The 22955-nt window shown below is 45.2% G+C and overlaps 2 protein-coding genes across 3 annotated transcripts in view; one reads left to right on the top strand and one right to left on the bottom strand.

The window, feature by feature from the left end:
* Positions 1-112: 112 nt before the first annotated feature.
* On the bottom strand, positions 113-3200 carry LOC121571835 (cilia- and flagella-associated protein 20). Of its 2 annotated transcripts, none has more exons than XM_041883547.2 (6): positions 2819-3200; positions 2259-2338; positions 2047-2158; positions 1121-1309; positions 545-655; positions 113-261 (listed from the first exon to the last, which is right to left on the bottom strand). In XM_041883547.2, exons 1-6 carry the CDS (start codon positions 2900-2902, stop codon positions 259-261), a joined length of 579 nt encoding a protein of 192 aa, XP_041739481.1. In that variant the 5' UTR covers positions 2903-3200; the 3' UTR covers positions 113-258. The 2 variants fall into 2 exon arrangements, with proteins under 2 accessions (XP_041739481.1, XP_041739480.1); XM_041883546.2 differs by having other exon boundaries at positions 113-264; positions 2819-3199.
* Positions 3201-3941: 741 nt separating this feature from the next.
* The window catches only part of trpn1 (transient receptor potential cation channel, subfamily N, member 1), a 45456-nt gene continuing 26442 nt past the window's right edge, over positions 3942-22955 (top strand). The window contains exons 1-8 of the mRNA XM_041883548.2: positions 3942-4266; positions 4752-4853; positions 9174-9269; positions 12911-13024; positions 13424-13528; positions 14545-14643; positions 14859-14960; positions 21211-21312. Coding sequence (XP_041739482.2) covers positions 4129-4266; positions 4752-4853; positions 9174-9269; positions 12911-13024; positions 13424-13528; positions 14545-14643; positions 14859-14960; positions 21211-21312 — 858 coding nt within the window. The 5' untranslated portion in view covers positions 3942-4128. The remainder of the gene's footprint in view (positions 4267-4751; positions 4854-9173; positions 9270-12910; positions 13025-13423; positions 13529-14544; positions 14644-14858; positions 14961-21210; positions 21313-22955) is intronic.

Consider the following 22955-nt stretch of genomic DNA (forward strand, 5'->3'; position numbering starts at 1 on the left):
ATAACCATGAGCTTACACTGACCAGTGCTTGTCAATTACATACATTTGTTGCACAATCATTTTGAGGGTTCCACTCAATTGCAGATGTTTATGCTAAACAAAAATATGGAAGTATTGTGCATACAAAATGTTTATTGTGCAGAGAAAACAATCACATGGTTCCAAAATACATAAACGCAAAACAAACATTACAACAAATGTAGACTATCTGCAAATAAAATAAACATCAAATGGGGGAGGATAATTGATTCAGCTCCCTTACTGCTGCAAAGAAACAAAAGACAAATGTCAATTAGCTACAAGAACTGCAATAGATGTACTTTTCTTCAACGGATCTTGCTCATTCTTTGAGATACATACGAGACAGTGTTTGCATCCTGTATAGTGCACTACTTTAGGCCAGAGCTCTATGTGTCTTGGTCGAAAGTAGTGCACTATAAAAGGAATAGGGTGCCATTAGGGAGACACCCAGTATGAGCTGTAGGCCTACATGACAACATTGGCACCTTTAACATCTTGAAAAATTGACATTACTTGTACTCACCTTGGCTTTGTTCTGTACGGGTAGATAAAGTTTGAACTCAGCAGGGAGCTCATCTTCCGAGTACAGTCTGTCAGAGAAGTACACTCTCCGGATGCGGCAGTTTGCGTGGATCTGCAACAAAAACACAGGCAAGGTATTGCAATATCTATTCTTGTCCAAAACATAGCCTAACTGATATTTTAAAGCACGGGGGGAGAGAACTCAATATACATTAAAATGACTAACACCAAATAGAAACTTTGTAGAAATGATAATGGACCTACATTTATACCATTTCCTGACTGTCAAGCTCACTAACAATCATCTAAATTAGTTTCATACCCCCTTTTTAAAGTGTGTATTACAGTAACAATGAGTTCAGTATCTTATTATTCCTCCACAACCATTTGACGTAAGAGCTAGCCTGGTCCCAGATCTGTGTGTGCTGTCTCGCCAACTCCTACGGTCACCAAACTTGGCATGGCAATGACCATAGGAGTCGGCAAGGCAGCACAAAGATCTGGGACCAGGCTAGGTAAGAGATCCGTATATTGCATCCTGGGCCATGACCCTGGTCCATGAGCCTTTCTGACTGACCTGTACGCGGAGTGTCTCGATGTAGTTGGTGCCGTAGGCCCGCCGTGTGAAGTCTGACAGGTTAAACTGGATCTGATTCCAGCCGTCGTCCAGCCTCATGGGCATGGTGCAGATGAAGGGCTTCACCCGAGTGGTGCTCTGGTAGTTACTGGCCCGGAACCTCCTCCTCACATTCTTGTCATCCAAAACCTGGGATTGCATTAAAACGTTCAGGTTTCAAACAATTAAGTATATGTTTTCAAAATGCATACTGACTCCAGCTCGACCAGCAAAGTGGTGTGTCAGGCACTGATGAAGCCTGCCTTCCGTTGCCGTTTGATACAACTGGGAACTGGGGAAAAAAACAAGCTCTGACTGGGAAAAATAGTTTTGAATGGTCATCCAACTCGGGCACTTGTGCCTAGCGCTCCGACTTTCCGACCTGAAGATCACTGACGTCATGATTTGACCTCGTATTTTTCAGAGTTCCCAGTTGTCTTGAAAGCACCACAAGATGCTTCAGCAGCAGCTCTTGCACTGTCTGACATATTTTCCACTCAAAGGCTCTATATCTGTATGCTGCAGCGTGTGATAAATAAGATGCATACGAATATACTGAACACACGCGCCAATTTAATTCCACAAAAGTATGCAAATTAACCTATAGACCGATTTAAACTGGTATTTACATCAGTGAATAGGCTAAAATGCATTATTTCGCAATGGGATTTTTTCTTCTTCTCCCTGACAATTGACCAGCAGCAATTTTATTTATCCGCTTTTCAACAACAACAAAAAATTGGACAAAAGCAGTCTATTACCGGAAACTTATGTCTATTACAGAAACTTATGATGACTTGTTTCAAATAATTATAATACAATAACGTTCAGCTTTCATGCTTGTACAGATGCAATGGCTCTGATTGTTGACTTGTATGATAACCTACCTGGACTTCGAAGGTGAAATACTTCTTCAAGTTCTTTATGATCATAACCAAGAAAGGGAGTTTGATGCCAAGTGTCTTCTTTGGGTCTGCCGGACATGTGATGTAGGTTGTGCTGTTTAATTTAAGAACACATGATTGGATGTGGTTGACTGAAGAAGAGATGCACAACAGCGGACCTGCCAAAACAGGCTCTGAAGATGGAACAAGCTTACCTGACATTTGTTCCCTCCACTTCAAGCACCAGCGACTGAATGTCGTTGTCTGTAATCCGCTTTATGTGGCCGTTCCTGACCTGTAACAGCACAAGCAACCGTTTGTAATGGGTTGGCTAGCTACTACTTTTAAGAAATGTGTGTCTGAGTATTGAATGTGAACCCAGAAAGTTAAGCCAAGCCCTGTGGAACTAATGGGTATTTAACCTAGCTAATAAACAAACGTTAGTTAGCTTGCTAGCTAAGGCTTGATTAAGACAGTGGCAATGACAAACGCTGTCAAATGAGCTAAAACAAGATGTCCTAGTGCTAGCTAAAAACAGGGCAGTTTGAGGACCACAAAACCAGCTAACGTTAGCAAGCTAACGTATAGGTTTCTACTGTCATTGTCATGAGTAAGCTGGTTAGCTAGATGGCTAGCTGCTTGCTCCCTGGAGCTTAGCACCATACCAAGCCCTGCTCTTTAGTTACCTAGCTAGCTAGCCGATGTTAACTAGCCTTGTCATATTTGCTAGTTGGCAAGCTAATTCATGCGAAGGCTTTTGTAAATCGTTGCTTACCTTTTTATCCCAAATCTGAAGAGGTTTGCTCCCAATGCTATACAAGATAGATAGGAATCCACTTTGAAAGGTGTTTTTAAACATTTGTGCGTTTATAACACCGTCTCATCCACATGTATTGTTACAAATACTTGTTGCTAATGTTACTTTAGTTTACTTGATGTATCTTTTGCCTCAACTCCAAGTTCCGTGTGGCACAAAATAATGGTCCTTCGTTCCGCCTAGCAAAACGACAAAAAAGAAAAGCGTATTCTATGAAAAGGAACTTCAGATAACCCTAAATGTTACTAGTACGAAAGTATGCCGTCCAGCCTTACTGTCTGTACCAGCAATATAAACCATGCACTTGTTCGCTGTCTTCCCTTCTGCTATTTTTGAGTTGCTATGAAACGAACCCGGCCCCCTTGTCACGTCGGACTTCATTGTTGACGCATTTCAGTTACCATGGTAACACAAGGCTTTGGCGGGGCTAGCTGTTGATGGTCTGCAACATTGTAACCTTATTATATCCCTAAATGACCGTAACATGGTAATCTCAAAAATATTAATGCAACATTGTAACACCGTGTCACTACCCCCCCCAAAATCTTGCAACCTCAGAATAAACAATGATTATTGTGTTTTTTATTAGTCATGAAATAAAACAAATAATGTATTCTTCTAATCACAGATGAAGGTTAAGTAGGTATGTAGCTCAGTTGGTAGAGCATGGCGTTTGCAACGCCAGGGTTGTGGGTTCGAATCCCACAGGGGGGCAGTATGAAAAAAAATTAAAATAATGTATGCACTCACTAACTGTAAATCGCTCAGGATAAGAGCGTCTGTTAAATGACTAAATGTCATGTAAATGTGTTCTACACACACGATGAGGAGATGGAGGAGGAAAAGTAAACTACCAAAATGAGTTTACTAAAGAGCGTAGGCCTATCAGAGGTCTATGGTCGTTATTATCATGTTTAGCCTACAAAATAGAGCTGGTGGTTTGGAGAGAAAGGTGGGCTTTTTGGCTCGTCCACAGACGAATCCAAGGTAACAAGAGCACAAAGGCGGAGTTAGAAAAGTCGAACTAGTGGTGGATAGGGGCGGTGGATTTTCCCATGCTGGAGTTAACGGAATGCGGCTTATTGTACCTCCTACAAAGACGGAGAAACTTGAAGCACAAATTCTACAATCAGAATGCTACTTTCGGAATTACACCTGCCACGAGGACAGAGCTTTTAGCCACGCGCAATAAGGAAAAAAAGATATTCTCATGAGATGTGCTAGTGTAAATTTTGCATTAAAAAAACGAATGGTAGCCTATGTAAAAGATGTCTGAGACATCTTCAGTCAACTCTGGGTCCAGCCAGCGACTCTTGCAGCTGTCTCTGAAGGGGGAATGGATTGCGCTCGAGCAGACAATCAAAGGGATGGAAAAGGGAGACCCAGAACTAACGATAATCGATGAGGTAAAATGTTTGTTGTTGTTGTAATTTAATCTAAACAGTTTTTTTTAACCGGTTTATTCGCTTGATGTGCACCAGTAAGATATGTAATGAAGGGTGGGACTTAAGTAAAATCAATAAATACATCAAATTAGCCTAATGTTAATCAAATATATTTGGACTATTAATTACATATGTATATATATATATATATATATATATATATATATATATATATATATATATATATATATATATATATATATATATATATATATTTGTTATAGCCTACACATATTTCTGGGCTATAAAGGAAGATCTGAATATTAGTATCTTAAAAACAGCAGAATACATAAAAAAAAAAAATATATATATATATATATATATGGTAAAACAATTTTTCAAGCATGTCAAATAATTGATTAGAATTATGAAATGTTGGTGGATAGCTATTTGATACTATTGAGTCAGCTAATGAGATAGATATGGTTGATTCTTCTCTTTTCCAGGAGTCTGGCTTGAGTCTCCTGATGATTGCAGTGAGGGAGAACCGCCTATCTGCAGTAGACAGACTACTGGAGTTAGGAGGCAGCACTAGTGAAAGGACAAAGGTAAGAACTTACTCAAACTGGAAATGGTTAATGATGATGATGATAATGATGATGAGGATGATGAGGATGGACTGATCCAAGGGCAGCAGTCGGATAGTTTCCGACTACTGTAAGCATATACCGTAACACCGTGATATAATCATTGTAAAATTACATTGCAGGATTACTCCCAAGTCTATTTTCAGGCTACATATTAAGAAACAACTATGTAAGCATGCACCACTATTCTCATTCTAACTGGACACGAGAGTAGTGCAGTGGACTAGTGGGTAATAGCTCCCGAGTGGCGCAGCGGTCTAAGGCACTGCATCTTAGTGCTTGAGGCGTCACTACAGACCCCCTGGTTGGATTCCAGGCTGTATCACAACCGGCCGTGATTGGGAGTCCCATAGGGCGGCGCACAATTGGCCCAGCTTTGGCCGGTGTAGGCCGTCATTGTAAATAAGAATTTGTTCCTAACTGACTTGCCTAGTTAAATAAAGGTAATAATAAATAGGGGTAGATCATAGGAATAGAATAGGTGGTATTGCTATTAGAACTCTTTCTATGGGGTAGATCAGGGTTGCTTCTGAGGTAAAGGTTGTTGGCAGAGGAGTGGGCGTACTGGCGGTGCTGACCTTTACGATGGAGACACTCACTAGGCATCTCTTCTGGTTTCTATTCTATTGCATTTATGACACAGCTGGGCACAGTGACTTTACTTTACCCTCCCTGCAAGTCAGAATCAAAACAACACAATGATGAGAATGACAAAACAATCATTTGGCATACTGTATCTCCCCGTGAATAGCCAAAATTCAACTTTTGGAAAATGTCACTTTTCACACATTTCATTTTTGTGGTGGAACAGGGATAGTAGGAACCTACAAAATGTGTGATATAATATCTGAAAGCTCCTTTATTAAATGGATAACGCACACTGCCATAAAGTGGTGACATAACTAGACAGACTAATCATTTCAGTAGGTGTTTTCTCCCCACATTCACTATAAAATGAATTATGTCATATGTGTACAGCAGCTGTTATAGGCAGTTAAAATCTATGAAATCATGAGCATTGAAGCAGATTGAGCACAAAAGCAGTTGAATATCTCAAAATACTGTAGGCCTACTGACAGTGGGTATTGTTCCTTTATTGGGTGAAATTTTGAAAGCTTGTTTAGGAAAGTAGACTGCCCTTCCCACAGCGTCCACTTATCTAAAGCTTTCATTGTCCTGACAGGTAACTTCATCAAAGCATCCTGTTTATTTTATCCCACAAGACAGAATGTTTATTTTTTGCTGATTACATTTCCTGATCCCTGATTTGTCTGCTGTCTTGTCAACTCCTATGGTAAACAGCACAGACAGATTAGGGATCAGGCTGAGTAATCAGCAGAAAAATCCATTATGTCTTGTGGTAAAAAGTAAACAGGATGCTTTTACATAAACAATTATTAGCTGTAGCTTACCATAGGGAAAAATAGGAAATTATGAATCATTATAAAAATGTCCTGTATACATCATAGTCTCCATTGTAAAATCCTGGGCATGTTTCTATTTAGTATGAGCTCAAGTGTTGTATTTTCCAATAAATTTGCTCCTGGGTTCAGTTCATTTCATATTTTTATCTGATGTGTAATAGTTTATGATTGTAGTCTATTGTTGCTGTTCTACCCTAATGTTTCCACTCCAGCTCAAACCTACAATCCATGGAAACCCTTACTGACTTATGACTTATGGGGGAATTTAATGGCGTGCAAATGCAATCTCTCCACTCCATGCACAAAACCCCCAGAAGTTTGGATTTAAGCCTGTAGCAATTTATTTTCAGTATATCTAGTGAAGCCACATAAAACATTTATCATTGGTAGATATATTAGTAGATATGTTCTGCTATTGGAATGCAATACTTTGCTATCATTCTATACTTTGCACAGTAGGCCTAGTCTGCAGCCAGCAAGGCTAGCCCAAAACAAAGATGACATTTTCTGTAGGACTGCAGGATGACTTTTATGCAACTTATTTTTGTTCATTTTTCACTTTTTAGAAATGCTTAATATCTTGGCATAATGTATTTGGCCATGTAGCCCAAAAAGTTGATGGTCCAAATAGCATCTGAGTCTAATATTTGCACAATTGACTCATCATATATTTACCTATCACATTTATCTTAATGTGGTATCTTACTTTGAACAGTTTCTCACAGCAGGAAAATAATCCTGCAGCAACAGGAAATGTGAATTATGCATTATAATTAATGGACATTTTTGTAGAGGTTGATACATTTTTGGCTAAGATAAATCAGGTCTAACTTTTTAAACTGGAAATTACAAACTTTAGAAGTGTTTTGAAACCTTGAATACTCTACAATTTGCATTACCTGCTGCACAGGAAAATTATCTCTGACAACAGAGTGATCAAATTAAGATAGTACATCTGTAAGCAGAGACGTGATATATAGTTTGTCCTAATCAGTCCAGTAAACACTGTGTGTGCTGATACATTAATCCCTTGTCACTTGCAGTAGTGTGTGCAGATGTGTACAGCCCACAGCCCTGTCTGGAAGGATTTAGAGCTGTTTGTCTGAGACAAGAGAGCCAGAGCCGAGAACGTCTGATCTGAGAGGGTTTCTCTTGGGGTTTGGCAGTCTCGTCCCACTGGGGTGGCAGAATGCAACGTCTGACCATGCCAACGTGTGTGTTTGTGTGTGTGTGTGTGTGTGTGTGTGTGTGTTTGTGTGTGTGTCTGTGTGTGTTTGTGTTTGTGTGTCTGTATTTGTGTGTGCATGCGTGTGTATGAACATGCCAACGTGTTCCCGCGCTGCGGTGCCTCTGGTATACTGTGTAGCCAATGGATGTGGAGGAAACCAGAGAAGTTATTAGCAGAGAGAGAGAGAGAGAGAGAGAGACGGACTACTTGCGTCAGTCGGAATACGTAGACTCTGGAGAGCAGGAATGTGAGGTTACAGACTCTTTAATGACAGAAGGGCTGTCCCACAGTTGACTTTTTACGGTCTCTGTGTCACTTCCTAAAATCTTTGTTTTTATTCTGTCATTTTTTGGCCATTCTTTCTGTTAGTTCAAAGATAGTTCTTATCAATTCTTGAGTCTTTCTGTCCTTTATATAGAATATTTAACTTCTTCCCATTGCACTGGTGTGTAACAAAGAATTGACTCCATATTAATTATGGTACTGGTGGAAAATCAGTCATGCTATCAATTTACTCCACACTGTTTGACAAGTTCCAAACATACTTTAACAATTTATTAACCTTGCTACAATATGTATTTATTAATGTGGAGCCAAGCAATATTTTTACTGGGTCTCTTCAGTTAGAGAGAGGATTTCTTTTGTAGATCATCATACATACACTCTTAGAATTAATTTTTGCCATCTAGAACCGAAAAGGGTCCTGCAGCTGTCCCCATAGGAGAACCCTTTTTGGTTCCAGGTAGAACCCCTTTTGGTTCAAGGTAGAACCCCTTTGGAACCCAAAAAAGTTATACCTAGAACCAAACAGGATTCTACCCTGAACCAAAAAGGGTTATCCTATGGGAACAGCTGCAGGACTCTTTTGGAACCTTTTTTTCTAAGCGTGTACACATAGCTATCTGGTAATGTACACATAGCTATCTGGTAATGGTGGAATTGGGTGAACCATTGCTGTATTTCATACTGCTCCTCTTCTCCAAACCTCTCTCCTTCTTTTTGTTGGCATTGCCTCATTGGAGTCTTTTCCCACTCTGTATGTATTGGTATTTGCTCTCAAACAAGGCTCTTGTTGCACCACCCCAATAGAGCACTTGAATTTCAGATTTGGACAGAAGCAAAAAAAACTATTTATGTGATCATTTAAAAAAAGAATGGGTGGCTTATGGAATATCTCATGGCCGGGTTGCAGACTGCCCTAAGTATTTTCTCTGTGGTGTGCCTCAATGTGAGGTTACAGACGTTATACATTACTCCACAAAGGAGCATGGGTAAAAAATGCTTCCCTCGTAGAAAAACTATAATCCCAGACTGATGGATTGGTGGCTGCAACCACATCTGCACTCGTTTGAGCAACTCTGAATCACATTATAGACTGATTATCATACTTCTATCATACATTAAGTCAGACTGCACAATGGAAGGATTTACTGAGACATGGCAGGATCTTAAATGCAGTGCAATTTGTAAATTAGGGGTGTGTGTGTGTGTGTGTGTGTGTGTGTGTGTGTGTGTGTGTGTGTGTGTGTGTGTGTGTGTGTGTGCAGTCTGACCTAATCATCAATCTGCAATAACTATATTATGCTGGGCCAGAATTGACTATGTTGTCTCTATGTTTGTGTCCTATAGGATGGCAGGACTGCATTGCATGTAGCTGCAGCACACTCCAAGGAAGACATTGTGAAGCTCCTGGCCAGAAAGGCAGATGCTGACTCACTAGGAGGGGTAAGTTGTCTCTAGCCCCAGTGTAAGCCTCTCTGTATTCTTTATTCTAAATTCTATATTGAATACATTTTATTTTATTCTATTCTATTCCTTTCTTCATCTCACCCTTCTACCTTTACCTCTAAACCTATTCCCCCAGACGTTTACATTTACATACATTTTAGATTTTAGTCATTTAGCAGACGCTCTTATCCAGAGCGACTTACAGGAGCAATTAGGGTTAAGTGCCTTGCTCAAGGGCACATTTACGTCATTTAGCAGACGCTCTTATCCAGAGCGACTCACAAATTGGTGCATTCACCCTATAGCCAGTGGGAAAACCACTTTACAAATTTTTTTTGGGGGGGGGGTAGAAGGATTACTTTATCCTATCCCAGGTAATCCTTAAAGAGGTGGGGTTTCAAATGTCTCCGGAAGGTGGTGAGTGACTCCGCTGTCCTGGCGTCGTGAGGGAGCTTGTTCCACCATTGGGGTGCCAGAGCAGCGAACAGTTTTGACTGGGCTGAGCGGGAACTATGCTTCCGCAGAGGAAGGGGAGCCAGCAGGCCAGAGGTGGATGAACGCAATGCCCTCGTTTGGGTGTAGGGACTGATCAGAGCCCGAAGGTACAGAGGTGCCGTTCCCCTCACTGCTCCATAGGCAAGCACCATGGTCTTGTAACGGATGCGAGCTTCAACTGGAAGCCAGTGGAGTGTGCGGAGGAGGGGGGTGACGTGAGAGAACTTGGGAAGGTTGAACACCAGACGGGCTGCGGCATTCTGGATGAGTTGTAGGGGTTTAATGGCACAGGCAGGGAGGCCAGCCAACAGCGAGTTGCAGTAGTCCAGACGGGGAGATGACAAGTGCCTGGATTAGGACCTGTGCCGCTTCCTGTGTAAGGCAGGGTCGTACTCTCCGAATGTTGTAGAGCATGAACCTGCAGGGAGCGGGTCACCGCCTTGATGTTAGCGGAGAACGACAGGGTGTTGTCCAGGGTCACGCCAAGGCTCTTCGCACTCTGGGAGGAGGACACAACGGAGTTGTCAACCGTGATGGCGAGATCATGGAACGGGCAGTCCTTCCCCGGGAGGAAGAGCAGCTCCGTCTTGCCAGGGTTCAGCTTGAGGTGGTGATCCGTCATCCATACTGATATGTCTGCCAGACATGCAGAGATGCGATTCGCCACCTGGTTATCAGAAGGGGGAAAGGAGAAGATTAGTTGTGTATCGTCAGCGTAGCAATGATAGGAGAGGCCATGTGAGGATATGACAGAGCCAAGTGACTTGGTGTATAGGGAGAAAAGGAGAGGGCCTAGAACTGAGCCCTGGGGGACACCAGTGGTGAGAGCACGTGGTGCGGGAGACAGCTTCTCGCCACGCCACTTGGTAGGAGCGACCGGTCAGGTAGGACGCAATCCAGGAGTGAGCCGCGCCGGAGATGCCCAGCTCGGAGAGGGTGGAGAGGAGGATCTGATGGTTCACAGTATCAAAGGCAGCAGACAGGTCTAGAAGGACAAGAGCAGAGGAGAGAGAGTTAGCTTTAGCAGTGCGGAGAGCCTCCGTGACACAGAGAAGAGCAGTCTCAGTTGAATGACCAGTCCTGAAACCTGACTGGTTTGGATCAAGAAGGTCATTCTGAGAGAGATAGCAAGAGAGTTGGCTAAAGACGGCACGCTCAATAGTTTTGGAAAGAAAAGAAAGAAGGGATACTGGTCTGTAGTTGTTGACATCAGTGGGATCGAGTGTTGGTTTTTTTGAGAAGGGGAGCGACTCTCGCTCTCTTGAAGACGGAAGGGACATGGCCAGCGGTCAAGGATGAGTTGATCAGCGAGGTGAGGTAGGGGAGAAGGTCACCGGAGATGGTCTGGAGAAGAGAGGAGGGGATGGGGTCAAGCGGGCAGGTTGTTGGGCGGCCTGCAGTCACAAGTCGCAGGATTTTATCTGGAGAGAGAGGGGAGAAAGAAGTCAAAGCATAGGGTAGGGCAGTGTGAGTAGGACCAGCAGTGTCATTAGACTTAACAAACGAGGATCGGATGTCGTCAACCTTCTTTTCAAAGTGGTTGACAAAGTCATCCACAGAGAGAGAGGAGGGGGGGATTCAGCAGGGAGGAAAAAGTGGCAAAGAGATTCCTAGGGTTAGAGGCAGATGCTTTGAATTGAGGACAGCCCAGGGAGGATAGCATTCCTAAACAGGCCTGTGGTTTGGCTTATTTGGCCCTTTTTTCTCCTCAGTGGTTACTGAAAACTGCTATTATTTGTGTGAGTTTTGGCCGAGCTGACCTGTTATGACATCCAGAGTCTGTCTAACGGACAGGAACCACTATGGGCTTAGAGGACACAAATGACAGCCTGCTACCTTCAATATGATCAAGCTGTCTAGTGGGGTTTTGATGACTAATCTATCGGGTGGTTTCTTATAGCAATGTCTGCCCATACAAACATCTGCAGGCATTCATATTTTCTGTTAAGCAGAGGCCCAACTGTGCCAAGACTATAGAGCATGAAAATATGATTTTACATAAAGTGATCTACATGTGAATTATTTGGCTAAGAGAGAGAAAGAGAGACATAATAAGAAAGAGAGAGAGAGAGAGAGAGAGAGAGAGAGAGAGAGAGAGAGAGAGAGAGAGAGAGAGAGAGAGAGAGAGAGAGAGAGAGAGAGAGAGAGAGAGAGAGAGAGAGCAAGAGAAAGAGAGAGAGAGAAAGAGAAAGAGAGAGTGAGAGAGTGAAAGAGAGAGAGTGAGAGAGAGAGAGAGAGAGAGAGAGAGAGAGAGAGAGAGAGAGAGAGAGAGAGAGACAGACAGAGACAGAGAGAAATAAAGAAAGAGAGAGGGAAATGTGCTTGAGGTAATCCCCAGAGGAAGAAAAGACCCATGGTGGTTCTTGGCTCACAGCCATCGTGCAGACCCAGATTCCCAAGGGTGCTGTAGACCCAGATTCCCAAGGGTGTTGTAGACCCAGATTTCCAAGGGTGCTGACAATCCTGGACTCTCTAAGGAAGCTAGTGGCGGGAAAAGTGCCGCCAAAATAATCAGCTGTTTCCCCATAATAGTAATATAATATAATATGCCATTTAGCAGACGTTTTTATCCAAAGCGACTTATAGTCATGTGTGCATACATTTTTACGCATGGAATACAGAAACTGTGTACCGATTCGAACTTAATAATCACCCAGTGTGATCAAACAAAAATGCCAAGATGATGATGGTTAGATAAATAATGAATCAAGTGGACAAAATGTGTTGGACTCAGACGCATCTTTGACATGGATTTTGGCTACATCACCAAAACAAATTCCTAACCGTATCGCAGGTTGACGTTTATTGTCATGAATCTTGCCTTGGAGGCAGAACTGAGCAAATTCCACTAGATGGGCCAGCTGCAAAGTTAAAATGGTCTATATTGTAAAAAGTCATGAAAACAAAAATGAGCTTTTTGGTCTTAAATTAAGGTTAGGGTTAGGTTAGCAGTGTGGTTAAGGTTAGGGTTAAGGTTAGGGTTAGGCATTATGGTTAACAGTGTGGTTAGGGTTAGGGTTAGATTTAAAATCTGATTTGATGACTTTGTGGCTGTGCCATCTAGTGACCACTCTGTAGAGCTGCCTCCAGAACAACGCTAACCTGCAACCATATCCCCCATTCTGCCCTCTTCATTATACCAGCCCAAGGACCAGCTGCCTCTCCACTTTGCTGCCTCCCGAGCCACCCCATCCCTCGGTACCATCCAGACACTGCTAAAATTCTCCAGCAAAGAGGCCCGGCTCGTACCAGACAAGGTAGGGTATCTGCCACATGATACCGCAGTGGGACGCACTCTTCTCCTCCCTCTCATCCATCACTTCTCACCTCATCCGTCAATCAAATGTATTACTGTGTGGTCTCGAATGACTGGAATAACCAACTGTGCTGTATATATAAGCTAAGCACAGGCTGTGTCCCAAGTGGGACTCTATTCCCTATAAAGTGCACTACCTTTGACCAGAGCCCTATGGGCCCTGCCTATGGGCCATGGTCAAAAGCAGTGCACTATATAGGGAATAGGGTGCCATTTCGGATGCACCCACTGACTTTCACAGTATATTATCTTTACCCTGAGGAGATTATCTGGCTTTTGACTGTGCTGGGTTGCAGCTCACAGACAGTCATTGTTTCCATCTCTTTGTATCTGTGTCCAGGATGGCTGCATTCCACTGCTCTTAGCTGTCGAAGCCGGGAATGTTGGAATCGTTAAGGAGCTCCTTGGAACTCTATCTGAGCCTCAGCTTAGGGCTCAGAAAACAGTAAGAGCCAACTAAGGTGTCTGGGGTTACATGGTTGCAAGGGCCCTGCAAAGTGTTTCATTTAGGAATAAGAGCTATACTGTAGCTATAGTATTCATAATAATAGCTACATTATGTTTATTGACACATATTAAAGTAAAGGTTAAGGTTTTAAAACAGGTTAGAACCTCTGGATAGGAAATCTGTGTAGGTACGATTAATGGACAGTTACATAAATCAAAATTGGTTGACAAAATTATTTTGATATTAAGTTATAAGAGTTGACCCAAAATGTACAACTAATCATGTACTTTACAACCAATCAAAGTACAGAGGTGCGTTGGGTACACCCAAGCAACTATAGCACTATGTCACATAACACCAGTCTAGTGTTTATAACATTATGCCACATGACACCAGTCTTTTGATTCCCTCCCTCCCTTCATGCTGTAATGGCACTATGAAACTACTCTCTGTGACATATTAAACCATGACTTAGTACTACAGCCCAAAGTACCAACATGTTTCCAATTGTGGCTAGCCCTGTAATAAGTCATGGTGAAAATGAGATAATAGGTTAACCGAGCACTTACAGAAAAAGCGCTCAGTTTTAAAGGAAAATATGTGCAAATATCCCAAACCACTTTATCAGGGTGTTTAATATGTTTCTAGTGTTTTTCTGTTTTTTATCATTTATCATTTGGGTGATTTACTGACCCATGTGTCTTCTGAGGCTCCACCTCCAGGGGTTTACAGGCTTGGTCTTTCTATTTACATGTGGTGTTTATGACACAACGCACAATGATTGTAATGTAATTATGTTCACTATTAAAATTGTGTGTTGTGGTGTCCACATCGATAGATAGCCTGGTCCCAGATGTCTTTGTGCTGTATTGCCAACTCCTATATTATTTGCCATGACAACTACTGTAGGAGTTGGCAATACAGCACAAAGAGATCTGGGACCAGGCTACTGTATAGAAACATTGCAAAAAAGTGAGTCTGTGCAACATTATGTGTTTGATACTGTACTTCAGGGGAGTGGAGATGCAGCTCTCCATGTCTGCTGCCGAAGGAAGGACTTGGAGATGGCTAAAGTCCTCATTGAGAACGGGGCCAATGTAGACATCCAGAATGTGAGTAGGTAGTGTATTAGGTTCCCCTTGCAAACAGGGAAACAAGACTATCACAGGCATGAGTAATCAAACTTAACATTCTGTTCTCTGCACTGCATTCTGTTCTCGTAAACTTTCATAGACAAGACATTGGTATGGAGACAGTAAAAACATCTAGCACAGCTATTGGGTGTGGTTATTGTAGAGTTGTACATCTGTTGTTTTGTGTCTGACAGGAGGAAGGGCAGACTCCTCTCCACATAGCTGCCTGGGAGGGAGATGAGCTGCTGCTGAAACTGTTCTACCAGAGCAAGGCCAACCCTAATGTCACTGACAAGGTGGGGGAGGAAGGAAGGAAGGAAGCCCATAGTAGAACAAAGTATAACTGTATAATACAAAAAAAACTATCTTCTGAATCCCATTGTTTCAGCCATGTTTTAGACAGTTTTTTTCCAGACACTGATTAGGCCTAGTCCTAATCAAAAGCATGCTTAATGGAGATTCTCCATTGAAGTGCCTCTTAGTCCAAGACCAGGGTTAATCTGTGTGTGACGAGTACTGAGTATATGAAGAGGCAGGACGCAGACACAGGAATTAACAAGGTCAAGGTTTACTTAACAATGATCAAGAGAAATAGCAAAGATAGAGTAAACGACACGAAGCTAAACAATCACACACAACATCATCCAGAACAGTCCAGGGCTAAATAGGGGTGGTGATGAGATGAGGTACAGGTGCGCTGGAGGTGATTAGGGTGCGTTGGGTTTCCATTCCGGTGTTGCCGAGGTGGTGCGCTCAGACTGGTGGCTCAGTAGACCGGCGAATCAGAGCGCCGGAGGGGAGCAACGGGAGGAGACGTGACAGTACCCGTGACAGATCCCCAGGCTGGAATACAGGGGCCTCACTGCGGTGGCGGTCGGCTTGGTCCTTCTGCCGACTAATGGCCCTCTGGAGATAGACATGGGCGGCGTCCCAGACCTGTCCGGCCCTGTGGAACCACTCGTCAACAGCGGGCGCATCGGTCTGGCTGGGTGTCCAAGGGGCCAGGGCCGGCTGGTACCCCAGGACGCACTGGAAGGGAGTGAGCCCCGTGGAGGAGTGAACGAGGGAGTTCTGAGCATATTCTGCCCAGGGAAGAAACCTTGCCCACTCACCCTGCTGGTCCTGACAGTGGCAACGAAGAAACTTCCCCAGCTCCTGGTTCACGCGCTCCACATGCCCATTTGACTGAGGCCTATACCTGGAAGTGAGGCTGGCCGTGGCCCCGATCTTATCCAGGAAAGCCTTCCACGCTTGGGAGGTGAATTGGGGGCCACGGTCCGAGACGATGTCCTCCGGAAGTCCATAATGCCGGAAGACCTGTTGGAACAGGACCTCAGTGACCTGACTATGGACAGGTGTGACCAAGGTCGGTGAGGCACTGATAGAGGAACTAGTTTGCCTGCCGGGGCGTTCCGAGGTGTCTTTGTTTGGGCACATACGGAGCAGGAGTTGACATAGCGGGAGACATCAGAAGCCAAGGTGGGCCACCAGTATTTCTGGGCTAGAGAATGCAGGGTGCGTGTAATACCAGAGTGCCCTGCCGTAAGGGTGGTGTGCGCCCAGATCAGCAGGCGGTCACGGACACTGGTGGGTACATACATGCGCCCCCAGAGGGGCATTGGCAGGCGAATGGGTCCTCCTGAGCCGCCAGGCGGATGTCTTCGTCCACATCCCAAACGACAGGTGCAACGATGAGAGAAGAGGGCAGGAAAGGACCCCCCAGATCTTTCCTTTCTCCGGTATGGTGCATCCTGGAGAGTTCGTCGGCCTTCACATTCTGGGATCCTGGGCGGTAGGACAGAATGAATTGGAAGCGAGTGAGAAATTGGGCCCACCTGGCTTGACGAGAGTTCATCCGTTTCGCTGCCCGTATGTGCTCAAAATTCCGGAGGTCAGTAAGAATCCGGAATGGATGGACTGCGCCCTCCACCCAGTGTCTCCATTCCTCCAGAGCTAGGACCACCGCTAACAGCTCCCTGTCTCTAACTCCATAGTTCCTCTCTGCGGTGGTAAGCTTTTTAGAGAAAAAGGCACAGGGATACATTTTCTGTGGCTTACCGTGCCGCTGGAAGAGGACCGCACCTGTTGTGGAAAATGTTGTCCTTATACTAATCAAATAATCAAAGTACTTCAGAGTTTTTGTAGAATTAAGATAGACTTTATTACAATTAGACAAAGCCGGGGTGATTTGCAAAGCATCCTCCCGTCTACCTCTCAGCTCTCCATTTATATAGTAATATTCACATACATCCTATCTTAAAGCCCCTCCCTCTTAGGTTCCCCCATCATTATCTTCAGTTTCCCCCTCTCGACCACTCCGCCCACTTCCTTAGTCTATGATAGCGGCTAATTTGGACTTTTATTCAGTTTAGAATCAATAGTAGTACCATCAATCAAGCCCTTATCATGCACAAATAATCATGTTCAGTTTAAACTCAACTCTGGCTCCGCTCTCAGGACTTTGTTTTGAGGAGAGAGGCACAAGGCAACAGTCTGGTTTCAGTCTCTGATAAGGTAGGACAGCCATGGATTAGGTAAGAGCGAGGAATTTGACCCGAGGTCAGATCCCCACTTCACACACACATAAACCCAGCGAAAGGAACCAATCAAGTTCCTGCACAGCAACAGAGAGTACCCATGTCTAATTTTGACTCCATGTTCATCATGTCTGTAATTAACTTTGTTTATCTCATAGTTTACAGAAAAATGTTCATCACACCCACGCCCTCCTCCAATGCGTCCACCTCCAGGATGAAAAGACAAGAAGGATCTGGGTGTTTTAGAATGGGGCGCTCTGGTGAACCTCTCCTTCAGCCTCTTGAAGGCAGTGTCAGCCTCAGGGTTCCAGGCCAACTTCTGAGGCCCACCCTTAAGGAGAGAGGTGAGAGGGGCGGCTATGGAGCTGAAGGACCTGATGAAACGCCGGTAGAACTTAGCGAAGCCCAGGAAGCTCTGTAGGCCCTTGATGGTGGTGGGAACTGGCCATGACCTGACGGCGTCAGTTTTCACTCCTTCCATGAACACCCCCTGAGGACTGATCCTGTATCCCAGGAAGGAGATGGCCTGTTGGTGGAATTCGCATTTCTTCCCCTTCACCAACAGCCTGTGTTCCCGGAGGCGGAGTAGGACAGCTCGGACGTCCCTGATGTGCTCCTTGAACGTAGCCGTGTAGATAAGGATATCTTCGATGTACACCACCACCTGTCTACTCAGCATGTCCCGGAACACATCATTGATGAAGGACTGGAACACAGAAGGTGCGTTGGCGAGGCCGTAGGGCATGACACAGTATTCATAGTGGCCTGAGGTAGTGCTGAATGCCGTCTTCCACTCGTCTCCTTCCCAGATTCGGATCAGGTTGTAGGCACTCCTCAGGTCCAACTTGGTAAAGTACCGGGCCCCTCGTAGCTGCTCGATGGCCGACGGAACCAGAGGGAGGGGGTACCGGTACTTGGTGGTGACAGCGTTCAGCCCCCTGTAGGCAATGCATGGTCTCAGTCCTCCGTCTTTTTGGGCCACGAAGAAGAAGCTGGCGGAGGCAGGAGAGGTAGAGTGTCTGATGAACCACGTTTTCAGGGTCTCCGCCACATACTTCTCCATGGCCTCAATCTCCGCCATGGAAAGGGGGTAAATGCGACTCTTCGGGGGGTGTTGTCCCTCCAGCAGGTCAATGGCGCAGTCCCAGGGCCGGTGAGGAGGGAGACACATAGCCTTTAATGAAGACAAGACATCGGAGAGATCTGTGTACTCACGTGGAATGTTGGGCTGGAGGGTGGACTCCGGACTCTCCACTGACGTGGAACAACAAACCACCGGCAGGCAGGTCTTCTGGCATGAGGTGGACCAGGCTGTGATCCTCTTGGTGCTCCAATTGATGGTGGGGTTGTGTAGTCTGAGCCAGGGCAATCCCAAGACGATCCGGTGAATGGGGTGACGTGACGATGTGGAATGACAGCTCCTCGTGGTGCTCCGGTAGTGTGGGAATGGTGATGGGGAGGGTGACGTGCGTAATGGTGCCTGATCCAAAGGGTTTATTGTCCAGTGAGGTGATGTGTAGCGGAGATAGCAGTGGCACGGTGGGCAACCCCCATTCAGAGACCAGCTCCCTATCTATAAGGTTCCCAGCTGATCCGGAATCTATTATTGCAGTAGAAATGGAAGAGAAGGAATAACCAGTCACTGTTATGGGAACTAAAAACAATGGTTTTGTGATAGGAGCTGACGTAACACTCACGGAGCGGCAACGGGAGTCATACCGCCTAGATAGGGAGCCACCAGGAGATCTGTGGTCCGTGGTGGGGGGTGCTGCCCACCTCCATGGGTGAGGACTCGGAAGCAGTGCGGCTTCCATAGCTCAGATGGGGTGAGCATCGAGGCTCCGAGAGGTGTTGGGAACGCCGTCTCTCTCTCAACATGTCGTCAAGACGGATGGATGTGGTGATGAGGGTATCAAGGTCCATCTCGTCGTCCCGTCATGCGAGTTCCGTCTTGATGTCCTCTCGTAAGCCTCTCCTGAAGGCCGTGCGCAGAGTACGGCCAAAAAGCTCAGAGCGTACTCGAACGCGGACCTCTCTCTCTGTTGTAGATGGAGGAGACGCTCACCCCTGTCCTTTCCCTCCGTGGGATGATCAAACACCGCCCTGAACCGAGCGAGGAAGGTGGGGTAGAGAAGCGCCACTGCCTCCTCTCCTTCCCAGACTGCCGTGGCCCAATCCAGCGCCTTTCCTTTAAGGAGCGAAATCACCAACGCTATCCTAGCTTGGTCAGATGGATATGCCCCAGGCTGACGCACCAGATAAAGTGAAACCTGTGGCAGGAAGCCGCTACATTTAGTACTTTTACCGTCATAGCGCTCCGGTAGGGCGAGGGTTCCCACAGAAGTGGGTGATAGCACGGGAACAGGTGGATTGGGGGCACTCGCCGCTCCCTGAGGTGGAACGGGAGCGCTGGGCAGATTTAGCAGAGTTTGGAGCACTTCCTGCATGGCGGCGTTCAACTGGGCAAGCTGCTGCTGGTGCTGGTCGAGGCACTGGGAAACTCCTGCTGCATCCATTTTCGTTTGGTGTGTGATTCTGTGACGAGTACTGAGTATACGAAGACGCAGGAATTAACAAGGTCAAGGTTTACTTAACAATGATCAAGAGAAATAACAACGATAGAGTAAACGACACGAAGCTAAACAATCACACACAACATCATCCAGAACAGTCCAGGGCTAAATAGGGGTGGTGATGAGATGATGAGGTGCAGGTGCGCTGGAGGTGATTAGGGTGCGCTGGGTTTCCATTCCGGTGTTGCCGAGGTGGTGCGCTCAGACCGGTGGCTCAGTAGACGGAGGGGAGCAACGGGAGGAGACGTAACACTGTGTCTGGGTTGAGTTACTGACGTGATCTTCCTGTCTGGGTTGGCGCCCCCCCTTGGTTTGTGCTGTGGTGGAGACCTCTGTGGGCTATACTCGGCCTTGTCTCAGGATTGTAAGTTGGTGGTTGAGGATATCCCTCTGGTGGTGCGGGGGCTGTGCTTTGGCAGAGTGGGTGGGGTTATATCCTTCCTGTTTGGCCCTGTCCGGGGGTTTCTTCGGATGGGGCCACAGTGTCTCCCGGACCGCTCCTGTCTCAGCCTCCAGTATTTATGCTGCAGTAGTTTATGTGTCGGGGGCTGGGGTTAGTTGGTTATACCTGGAGTACTTCTCCTGTCTTATCCAGTGTCCTGTGTGAATTTAAGTATGCTCTCTCTAATTCTCTCGTTCTCTCTTTCTCTCTGAGAACCTGAGCCCTAGGACCATACGTCAGGACTACCGGGCATGCTGACACCTTGCTGTCCCCAGTCCGCCTGGCCTTGCTGCTATTCCAGTTTCAACTGTTCTGCCTGCGGTTACGAAACCCCTACCTGTCCCAGACCTGCTGTTTTCAACTCTTAATGATCGGCTATGAAAAGCCAACTGAGAGACCTGAGCCCTAGGACCATACGTCGGGACTACCGGCCGTGGTGACTCCTTGCTGTCCCCAGTCCGCCTGGCCTTGCTGCTATTCCAGTTTCAACTGTTCTGCCTGCGGTTATGGAACCCCTACCTGTCCCAGACCTGCTGTTTTCAACTCTTAATGATCGGCTATGAAAAGCCAACTGAGATTTATTCCTGATTATTATTTGACCATGCTTGTCACTTATGAACATTTTTGAACATCTTGGCATGGTTCTGTTATAATCTCCACACGGCACAGCCAGAAGAGGACTGGCCACCCCTCATAGCCTGGTTCCTCTCTAGGTTTCTTCCTAGGTTTTGGCCTTTCTAGGGAGTTTTTCCTAGCCACCGTGCTTCTACACCTGCATTACTAGCTGTTTGGGGTTTTAGGCTGGGTTTCTGTAAAGCACTTCGAGATATTAGCTGATGTAAGAAGGGCTATATAAAATAAAATTGATTGATTGATTGATTGATCTGGGAAACTGGCCCAATTATGTGTTGTATTGTAGTCCACCAGTGAGTTTCAATAGTTTTTTTGTCATGTACACCTTCCCATTAATTGACCTCTGACCTCTAACCTCCAGATGGACAGGTCACCTCTGCACATCGCTGCAGAGCGAGGCCACACCAACGTGGTGGAGGTCCTCACAGAGAAGTTCAGGTCCAACGTGCTGGCCAGAACTAAGGTAGGCTACCACCACCACCACTACATCTTAACAAGCCATATGTGCAGTATGATCTCATATGGAATCATGATTAGGATAATACAGTATATGAGTCCCGTGGCTGTTGTTAGATATACATTAAATCTGTGTTTGGTTGGTACTGTGATGGTGTCTGGCTATAGAAGATGTAGTAGTCATTAGTTACTGTGATGGTGTCTGGCTATAGAAGCTGTAGTAGTCATTAGTTACTGTGATGGTGTCTGGCTATAGAAGCTGTAGTAGTCATTAGTTACTGTGATGGTGTCTGGCTATAGAAGCTGTAGTAGTCATTAGTTACTGTGATCCAGACAGAGGCTAATGATAGTTTTTTATTTTTTTTATTTAACCTTTATTTAACCAGGTAAGCCAGTTGAGAACAGGTTCTCATTTACAACTGCGACCTGGCCAAGATAAAGCAAAGCAGTGCAATAAAAACAACACAGAGTTACATATGGGGTAAAAAACATAAAGTCAAAAATACAACAGAAAATATATATACAGTGTGTGCAAATGTAGCAAGTTATGGAGGTAAGGCAATAAATAGGCTATAGTGCAAAATAATTACAATAGTATTAACACTGGAATGCTAGATGTGCAAGAGATTATGTGCAAATAGAGATACTGGGGTGCAAAAGAGCAAAATAAATAACAATATAGGGATGAGGTAGTTGGGTGGGCTAATTTCAGATGGGCTGTGTACAGGTGCAGTGATCGGTAAGGTGCTCTGACAACTGATGCTTAAAGTTATTGAGGGAGATAAGAGTCTCCAGCTTCAGAGATTTTTGCAATTCGTTCCAGTCATTGGCAGCAGAGAACTGGAAGGAATGGCGGCCAAAGGAGGAGTTGGCTTTGGGAATGACCAGTGAGATATACCTGCTGGAGCGCAGACTACGGGTGGGTGCTGCTATGGTGACCAATGAGCTAAGATAAGGCGGGGATTTGCCTAGCAGTGATTTATAGATGGCCTGGAGCCAGTGGGTTTGACGACGAACATGTAGTGAGGACCAGCCAACAAGAGCGTACAGGTCACAGTGGTGGGTAGTGTATGGGGCTTTGGAGACAAAACGGATGGCACTGTGATAGACTACATCCAATTTGCTGAGTAGAGTATTGGAGGCTATTTTGTAAATGACAATCGGTAGGATAGTCAGTTTTACGAGGGCATGTTTGGCAGCATGAGTGAAGGAGGCTTTGTTGCGAAATAGGAAGCCGATTCTAGATTTAACTTTGGATTGGAGATTATTTATGTGAGTCTGGAAGTTGAGTTTACAGTCTAACCAGACACCTAGGTATTTGTAGTTGTCCACATACTCTAGGTCAGACCCGTCGAGAGTGGTGATTCTAGTCGGGTGGGCGGGTGCCAGCAGCGTTCGATTGAAAAGCATGCATTTAGTTTTACTAGTGTTTAAGAGCAGTTGGAGGCTACTGAAGGAGTGTTGTATGGCATTGAAGCTCGTTTGGAGGTTTGTTAACACAGTGTCCAATGAAGGGCCAGATGTATACAAAATGGTGTCGTCTGCGTAGAGGTGGATCTGAGAGTCACCAGCAGCAAGAGCGACATCATTGATATACACGGAGAAAAGTGTCGGACCAAAAATTGAACCCTGTGGCACCCCCATAGAGAC

The sequence above is a fragment of the Coregonus clupeaformis genome, chromosome 8 (genome assembly GCF_020615455.1).
Source record: "Coregonus clupeaformis isolate EN_2021a chromosome 8, ASM2061545v1, whole genome shotgun sequence".
Classification (NCBI taxonomy): domain Eukaryota; kingdom Metazoa; phylum Chordata; class Actinopteri; order Salmoniformes; family Salmonidae; genus Coregonus; species Coregonus clupeaformis.